The 8895-nt window shown below is 34.3% G+C and overlaps 2 protein-coding genes and 1 long non-coding RNA gene across 4 annotated transcripts; 1 reads left to right on the top strand and 2 right to left on the bottom strand.

Annotated features, from left to right (window-relative positions):
* Positions 1 to 6249, top strand: LOC108203167 (uncharacterized). Of its 2 annotated transcripts, XR_001803306.2 has the most exons (6): positions 1 to 477; positions 3310 to 3499; positions 3663 to 3881; positions 3991 to 4181; positions 4832 to 4915; positions 5671 to 6249. It is a non-coding gene; the product is annotated as an uncharacterized LOC108203167 (long non-coding RNA). The 2 variants fall into 2 exon arrangements; XR_010287424.1 differs by having other exon boundaries at positions 4832 to 6249.
* Positions 864 to 2407, bottom strand: LOC108201240 (uncharacterized). Its single transcript, XM_064084453.1, has 3 exons — positions 2399 to 2407; positions 2073 to 2288; positions 864 to 896 (listed from the first exon to the last, which is right to left on the bottom strand). Exons 1-3 carry the CDS (start codon positions 2405 to 2407, stop codon positions 864 to 866), a joined length of 258 nt encoding a protein of 85 aa, XP_063940523.1.
* A 1587-nt stretch (positions 6250 to 7836) lies between the features above and the next one.
* On the bottom strand, positions 7837 to 8857 carry LOC108203166 (thaumatin-like protein). The gene is made up of 2 exons (XM_017371939.2): positions 8714 to 8857; positions 7837 to 8626 (listed from the first exon to the last, which is right to left on the bottom strand). The coding sequence occupies exons 1-2, from the start codon at positions 8754 to 8756 to the stop codon at positions 7968 to 7970; spliced, it is 702 nt and encodes a 233-aa protein (XP_017227428.1). The 5' UTR covers positions 8757 to 8857; the 3' UTR covers positions 7837 to 7967.
* Positions 8858 to 8895: the final 38 nt, after the last annotated feature.

Genomic DNA, 8895 nt, shown 5'->3' with positions numbered 1-8895 from the left:
TGTCGTTAAATTAATGGCATAATAATTTTCTTTCTGTAATATTTATAATTTTGTATAATTATTTTACACATACAAACTTAGAAACATTAAGAGGTCATTAAGAGGTATAATTCAATTAGAGAGGAGTATTTGACAAGCTTTACAGTTGGTCTGACTTTGTTGTGAGATGATTGTGGTTGAAAAAATAGCAGCCGGAGAAATAACTGAGATTGAAACATGTAGAACTGTCTTTTTTTTTTGTCTTTTCTTTTGTTACTTCGTTACTAGCCTATTACTAATAAACAATAGCCTATTAGTAATAAACAATGGCTCCTCTTAGAGTCCTCCTCCTACACTTCTATCTCCTGCTGGACACTGATTTTAAAGACTAAAGCAAACAGTACAGACCGCCCTCTGTCTTCCTCTCCGTCTCGGCAAACTCCATAGCTGGACACTTATTCTACTTATCATTCCATCTCAAATTCATCTCCGCTGAAGGTTTGTTCTTCGTACATATATATGGATATGAGTTGTCTCTCTTCTGAATATATATGGATATGAGTTGTCTCTCTTCTGATTAAGTATCTCTTTTTGTTATCTATTATTTATTTATCTTAAATTCAGTAAATTAGTTGCTTATAAGAATTGATTAATTTGATCTTTGTTTTTAGCTGCCTCTGTTGTGCTCTTTCTTTGGTTCCTGGTTGTGCTCTTTCTTTGTGCGTAAAGTGTTTGATCTGAGAGTTGTTTGAAAAATTAACTCAATGTGATGTGGATTCAGCATATAGAATTAGTGTTAGCACTACCACTTTCGTTTTGCAAGAAACTTTAATGTTTTATAAATGCTAGGCTGAATAACTTTGAGAATTGTCTGATAGAAAACATTAAGCCATAGCCCATTCTGCTGTGATCATGTCCTGCACACCACAAGTTGGAGTGGAAATTAACATATACTTCATATAATCCTAAACCTGCAGGTTAGTCACATCTCTCATTTACCTTGAATGTTATTGATTCATGACATTGATTTGTAGATGCAAGCATCGTGATGTAATAAAGTTGCTGTTTGCTCTCATCGTTATAATAACTATAGTGTTCTATCTGCCATTTCAATATTTTCCAAAGTATCCACTCTAATGGTTACTCCCTCTGTTAATATATTTCGGGATTTCACCTTTCCCTAGATTGTCTGTATTCATCCTGTTGAGAGTTCTCTCGTGTAAAATTTAGCAAGATTGATTATCATGTTTTTTTTAAAAAATATTCTATTGCATTTTGGCATTTAGAGGATCATAGTCAAAAATCCACCAAATGGATTAAATGATGCTGTACTTTTTGGTGAATAATTGGTTTGAGTTTAAGACATTTTGATACACAAAATCAGGTTGCCATTGACTATGAATAACGCATGATACCTCTCAGCAACTATATCCTTTGTTGCTTATAAATATTCAGCGTTTATGATCACTGTGCAAGTATTTGGAGTCCATCTTTACATATCCAGGTTGGAAGATATATAAGTATATAGCAGGGTTCCAGTACTCTGTTAGTGGCCTTCTCAAGACTTTAGGATTTACATATAGAGCTAATATTCCTTCTGGTTTTTTAATTCTATATTTCGAGTTAAACGGTCTTCTTCATTCTGATTCAAATTGAAATTTAGAATTCTTTGTTCAGTTATGTTTGATCGCAGTAAACTTTGAAAGCACAGGACTCCATTTTTCTGCCGAATGTGTAAATTACAGTCGGATCATTGTGTGCATATTTAATGTCGTGTCACTGCTGTGTACTTTTCTTGATGGTCAATTCTCTGCAAGAGTGTATTTATATGAAAAAAACTGACCTCATTACGTGGCTTAAACTTGAATCATTCTAGAGGTAACTAAATTTTATCATGCACCCCCACAGGAATTTGTGGGTAAAATGTACAAACATATTCTATGTAGTAGAATTTAGAGGAATTGGGGTACTGGCCACTCTGTACTCCTTTGGGCTGGCTGGATATTCAGAGTCCAACAGAGGATTATGGGAAGATCGATTAAAAAACCTGTATAGCTTGATACATAATTTGCATAATTTAGTTTGCAATTAACAGTCGAGCTGGGATATGTTATGATGCTGTGTGGTCGTTCCTCAGCAGCCACCATAAAGATGGCACGGACCTCTGCTTTCTTAGATAATCGAGCCGCCAAGTTCAGTGGCAAATTGGGTGAGTTTAGGCTCCTCAATATCTGGCGATACAATGACAGAACCCGACCTTTATTCCTAGCCAAATCTTCAGCTGTTGCCCATATCAGCTTTTGCCATTTCTAAAAACTTTAGCAAACAAACGACACAATATAATTAATTATGTTTAAGCATTCCACTCTTCAGGGAACAAAACATTATAAACACATAGATATATTTTGTAGTCCTATACTTTGCTCATGCTTTTTGGTTTCGTCGTATGGTTTCGTCCCGAAACAAATATCAAAAATTTGTGTCCTACTAACATTCTATCTCTTAATAAACATTAGTTTTATAAACAAAAACAAATACTACAAATTTCACAAGACACCCTCATCTTCGCCCTCTGTCTCTCTCCATCCTTTCTCTGAAGGCTGAAGCTGTAGCTGTCAAGCAGTGGCACCAAAGCTGGGAGCTGTATTCGAATCAAAAGCGGTTGTTGTGCAACTTGAACCAAAGCCAGTAGGCACGGTCACTGAAGTCGAACCAAACGGTGAAGTATTTTAATATCACAATTTTTTCCTTTTCTTTTCTGTTAACCAAAATCAGCCTTAAAGTTTGACCACGAACACAGTACTGTGTCTGGATTTTGTTATTGTTAAAGGTAAAAAGCTATCACTTCAACGATTGAGCTCAAAAATGTGCATCCACTGAATTATCCAAACCCTAGATATTCGAATCTACGGGCAAAATTAGCTTCATCGTCAGTCTACTAAGTTAATAGTGCTTATTGCTCCTTCTGTTTCCCCAATTCTTTGTATCTCTTATTGTATCTATCCACGTATTTGTGAAATTGAAATTCATACGGATCTTATATGTATATGCTTGCGCATTGTTAGAGATCTTATTTTTAGGTATCTTATCACTATTTGATGCTTCTAATTCACAAATTCTTAGTCACTTTACTTCCACTACATACGGTCTGTTTATCGATAATTTTCGGTACATAATTTTACAGTATTTTGATAAGCGGATTTGTCAATTTTCTTTTTTATACGTTTTAATATGATAGTTTGGTTTGATAAAGTGAAAGAGGATGTTATATTTATAATAGTTTTTGATAAAGGGGACAAAGTGTATTAACTAATTTGGTTTTTGTTGCAGTGTTATCTCATCTGTTTCGAGCCAACCGCAGTTCCTCTACACACAACCTCCGTCCAAGGTCCTGCATCTGAAGAATTTGCCATGGGAATGCACTGTGGAGGAGCTGATTGAACTTGGTAAACCATTTGGTAAAGTTGTCAACACCAAGTGTAATGTTGGGGCCAACCGAAACCAAGCTTTTATTGAATTTGTAAGCGTGCATCAGTTTTGTCATTCGCTTCCGTTTTGGCTTAGTCACCTAGCCCCCTTTTTTTTTTACAGAAGTCACCTAGCCCCTTTTAATTGTATTAATGCTTGATAATATTTGTTATTAACTAATTTGTGTACATGTTTCTTTTTGTTTTTTTTAATAGGTTGAGTTAAATCAAGCTATAGCGATGATATCATATTTTGCTTCATCATCAGAAGCGGCTCAGGTCCGAGGGAAAACTGTCTACCTACAGTATTTTAATAGGCAAGAAATAGTGAACAACAAAACTACTGCAGATGTTGCTGGAGACGTTGCAGATCGCCGAGAACTTAGTAGCTTAACATAAAATACAAACAAAGAGGCGAAGAAAGAACTGAAAGAGGTAAGCTTAACTACCTAACTCATATTCACACTGCAGTAGGATTTTCTTAGACCTAAAATTTGCTTGGTTTTTTTGGTTTTTTGAGTTTTAATTGTTGGTTTAGATACAGTTACAAGCTGCTCGAAGAATTACTTATGAAATTTGGCAATTTTGCCTGGAGTAGGAGCAACTTTAGGGGAAGTTTGCCGAGAATATCTAAATGGACGGTGTGCAAAAAGTGATTGCAGATTCAATCACCCACCGCACAGTTTGCTGATGACTGCATTAGCTGCCGCAACCACCATGGGAACTCTCAGCCAGGTATATGCCAGGTTCTGTATTTAGCTCTTAGAAATGTGCCTTCCGCTCGATTGCATATTCATATTATGTTAGCTTAATCGGTATGGGGTGTTGAGTTGGATGTCCTTAATGTCAAGTAAGCATTATCCGGAGTTGTAGACTGATCTACTTGACTTCCGGGACTAAAACACTGTAGTGATTGTGATATTTTTCTGGGGACGACATATACTGGCTGTGTTCTGCTGGAATTAGTGTTTAGTTTATCTACTGAACCTGATAAACACTTTGAAATAGCTTTTGACTGGTGGAATAGATTGACTCTTGATGAATATATGTAGAGCATTATTTTAGTACTAAAGCGCATGGACATGATAATAACTTTCACAAAATAAATAACACTGCTCTGCATTTGGATACAGCTGTGTGCTAACTCCAAGCGCATAGATATAAATAGTTTTTATGCTTTCCTATGCGTTGTTACTTCTGATTTTTATGGTCTGAACAGATCATTACATGTAGTCATCGTTTTGTTATTTATCACCTAGAGCCACATCTGATAGTTATTCATGCTTGAGAGCATAATTGAATTAAGTCAGTTATGTGTGCCTGATTATGGATATATAGTATTTATATTTCACAAACAGTGGTCTTTAAGAGAAATATTTTTGCAGACTGTACCAGTTAATCCCCATTCTTGAACAATTTAACCGGAAAGCATGTCATAGTCAAACTGAAGTGGGGAATGGAATACAAAGGTAATGGCTTAATATTGGGTTATTTTAAGCCCAATACAGTATATGCTAGGTTTTCATAGTGTTACAACTGACTACTATATTTATCGATATTCGGCATCTCTTTTAGCTTTATATCAATCTGTGGTAAAAGAATAAAAAATGCGTGCTATAGATTTATAGCAGCTAGCTTAAACTTAAGAGAGTAGCTAGGGACATCCAGCCAAATGCGAAAGATGGTTGTAGTCCATTGTGTTGATGGACTAGAAGAATGTTAATTTCCAATTTCTGGTATATATAATCGAGGCGTTGTAGATCTGATGGTGGGGATTGGATGGCTGCTCTTGTGTGTTTGTTTGCTATCTTCTTCTTTTGTTTATACATTAGTTGCATTTTTTCATATAGTTTCAAATTTCTTATTTGATCTTTTTAGAAGTCTCTGTTTTTAAGTAAAAAACAACTGGTTGTGCTTTCAGCATTCTTTCCACTTTGTTGTGAATTTTTCAAAGTTATTGTTAGATCTTTTGAGAAGTCTATCTTGTGAGTAAAAATAATTTCTTCCATGATTATGCCGTACTTAGTTGGGAATTGGGATAACAAGCTTGCAGGAGCTCAAGTAAGTTGTATTACAGTCTTGGTACTTGCTTTTAACATCATGCAATATCATATTATTATGCATTTGTTCCTTGATAGCAAACCAAGATCATGATTGGCAAGTTCATCATGCGATGTTTTTGCTATGTGATTGATAATTTATTGAACTTCTTCATCCTGTACAGACATTTACAACTTAAGAAGCAAGAGGGAAATTTAGTTGTTTGTTAAATTCTGAGCATTGTCATAGGTAACTTTTTAGGGGTATTAACTGGTGAATGGTGAGAAATTCTTTATTTATGGCTTCCAACATGCAAGAACGTGGTTGTTATTTGCTGAATGGAAGTGTTTTTATAGTAATCTTGAGCTGTAAATTGTAATTAAGTACTTGACTCATTTTAGCTTTTCTTTTGTTTTGAATATTTCAGCCAAAATCAGTTAGGAGGAAATTTAGTCACCGATAGTCGAATGTTATAGCATTTGAGTCTTTATTTCAACATTGTTAACATTGTTTGGTGACATGGATATTTAATAAAAGATTTCAATTTACAGTGATCAAGTCTTGCTTCGACATGATTTGCACATCTGTAATATTCAACTCATGAGCTGATTGGAGAATCCGGTTGTACTTTGATGTACTAGATGATCATTATAGTCATTGTTTAAATTTAATGTTTGCAATTTCAACTTTGAGCACGATTGGATAGCCCAGTGGTGGGTTTATCCTCTGTTGTCTCGGGACACCCGGGTTCGACTCTGGCTCACCCCGAGAATTATAGAACAGATACTAATTTGTAAGGCATATAAGCATGCATTGTCAAAAAAAAATGTTTGCAATTTCAACTTGACATTCTATGAATAGTTTTTTGGTCCTTATTGGATTTTTAAATATTTCTACAAGTGAATGCATGTGTGCAAGCTTTATTTTCATAAGAAATATTTGTTTTAGCTAAATGTCAACTTTTTATATTGAGTTTTGGACATGCACTTTCTTCACTCAAGTGTAAATCATAAACATATTAATATATTAATTTAATTATATAACTAATAAATTTAGAATTACTAAATTTTTTATCTAAATAATTTTATAACACGAAAGAATTATGAAAAATAAAGTCATCCGTGACTATACTATAATAAGTCAAAATAGGTATAATTTGTAATCCAATTTTTTAGTTTTATTTTTTGGTTTGGTACACTCCCTCTAAAACTACAAGTCTATAATATGTTGATATATATTAATCTTACATTATTAAATAGTTTAAATACTAAAAAAACTCATGAAATACATTATCATATAATATCTTATAAAGAAATTATAATGATATTAAAAATAAAATTATAAACATTTGATTTTGGATATTTTTTAACAAAATTTTCATATAACTGTGTTAACTCTAACGTATTCTATTTCAATACTAACACTAATCATTACGTATTCTAATATTTATAGATAAATGATAAATTATAGAAGCTAAATTTTCATAAGAACGTATAATCAGTTGGTTAATATGATTTAATTAAAATTCAACTCACTAATAATAAAATATTAATAAAATAATGTTAACATTTAAATAATAAATTACGAATTATATATCCGCCCGTGTTTCGCACGGGTTATAGGCTAGTATAATATAAAGAAGCATGATTACTTGACAAATCAGATTAAGGGTCTGTTTGGGAGTGCTGTTAAAAATTACTGTGCGGTTAGAAAAAGTGCTGATAAAAAAAGTGCTGTTTTAGAAATCGGATAACTGTTTGGTAATTTTTTTGATATTTTCTTATTTTGAGTTAAAAATATAAAAAAAATAATTCTTTGGTGAGGTTTCACAGTGAAATTTATAACTGCTTTCGCAGAAAGCTGAAAACAGCTTTTTCCAAAAGCATGTGAGGACCTGCTTTTCCTAAACGCAGATTTTCAGCTCAAAGCTTCTGTTCAAAAAAGCTGCTTTTAGATTTACCAAACAGTTTTTTACCTGCTTTTCAGCGAAAAGCTGCTATTGCTGTTTGCAACAGCAACCCCAAACAGTGCCTAAGTGTAAAAATCAACACGACACTTTTTTGAAACTGAGCAGTATTATTCAACAACGATGATATTATAATTATTATACAGAAAATACTCGACTGATGTTCATTCATCAACGTCAAGCTATTTTTTCGCAGGAACTTCCCTCGGTATCATCCTCCGTTCTTAACAATGATATAGCCTAATTTGTTGTCTCAAATCTTTTTTTCATTCTCACTTATCCAAAAATTGTTACAAAAAGGGATATCCGGTGCAACTTTCTTCTTTTTATTTAAAGAAAAAATAGACTAAAAGACGATATCCGATGCACAAAACTCTTCGATCATAAGGATTAGTGCCGTAAAATTTTAGGCATACTAAATTATTAGAAATTTATTTGTGCATCAAATATTACAGCAATAAGCAACAAGAAACCAGCTTACAATCATCAAAACCCTATCTCTTTTTTTTCTTGGATTAACAAAATGAAACCACATAATTAGCTCCACTGCAGGTATAAGATTTGGTAGCATCATCAAAGGCAAAGTTGTATGCCAAAGGACAACTAGACTTGAACACTTCAGTATAACTATTTGCCTGACACTTCTCAGGATCACTAAATTCCCCAGTACAACAAGCCATAGGATTGTTAAAAATCAGACAGGGAGTCATGCAAGCCACCACTTTTCCCTGAGCTTTAAACTGCATCTGTTGTGGACACTGGTTCAGATCAACACTGCATGAGATTTTGCTACAATTTCCATCCCCGCCAACTGGCTCGATGGATACCTCCATGTTGTAGCCATTCACAAGGCTAATATCATACGAATCGCTGTCAGAACCTAGAACAAATTCAGCTGCTGACGCTGGGGCGTCTCCGTCTTTTCCTTCACAGTGTAAGGTGCCACCGCAGTCTCCCACGTAGCATTTCCCCATGCCTTGACTGTCGAAGCTGCAGCCATCACGTGCCCAGAATTTGCCTGACCAGTTGTCAGGGGCTGATATGTTTTGTGATTCCCCTGCTTTGAGCTCGAGACCGCCATTCATCAGGGCTGGAGCTTGGTAGCTTGTCAGGATTCCGGGCCATATAGTTGCTCCACAATTGTTCTTTAATATAAATGTTGTACCATCAACGCCTGCACAAAAGTACAATCCAAAATGAACAAACAATAAACCAAAAAACAGAATAACAACATTTCATGAAGAAAACTAGAATATTTTACCTAAGAAAAAGAGTAAAAGAAGCAAGAGATGTGAAAAACCCATTGTAGACTGGTACAATAATATCCTTTCCAGTGTGTGAATTTATAATAAGAGATGAGAAGTGCTCAAACTTACCTATTACTTCCCCTTACTAACTTGTAAATACTCTGTTACTCTGTCATTACGGACTAAATTATTATGC

The sequence above is a fragment of the Daucus carota genome, chromosome 9, assembly GCF_001625215.2.
Source record: "Daucus carota subsp. sativus chromosome 9, DH1 v3.0, whole genome shotgun sequence".
Lineage (NCBI taxonomy): Eukaryota > Viridiplantae > Streptophyta > Magnoliopsida > Apiales > Apiaceae > Daucus > Daucus carota.
This window is presented reverse-complemented; position numbering and strand designations above follow the sequence as displayed.

What these genes read in the sequence shown, in the direction of transcription:
- LOC108201240 (XM_064084453.1), bottom strand. An exon ending in TAACATATCCCAGCTCGACT is followed by an intron (nt 897 to 2,072) that starts GTTAATTGCAAA and finishes TGTGGTGTGCAG; the next exon opens with GACATGATCACAGCAGAATG.
- LOC108203166 (XM_017371939.2), bottom strand. Translation starts at nt 8,756, where the DNA reads ATGGGTTTTTCACATCTCTTGCTTCTTTTACTCTTTTTCTTAG. An exon ending in TCTTTTACTCTTTTTCTTAG is followed by an intron (nt 8,627 to 8,713) that starts GTAAAATATTCT and finishes ACTTTTGTGCAG; the next exon opens with GCGTTGATGGTACAACATTT.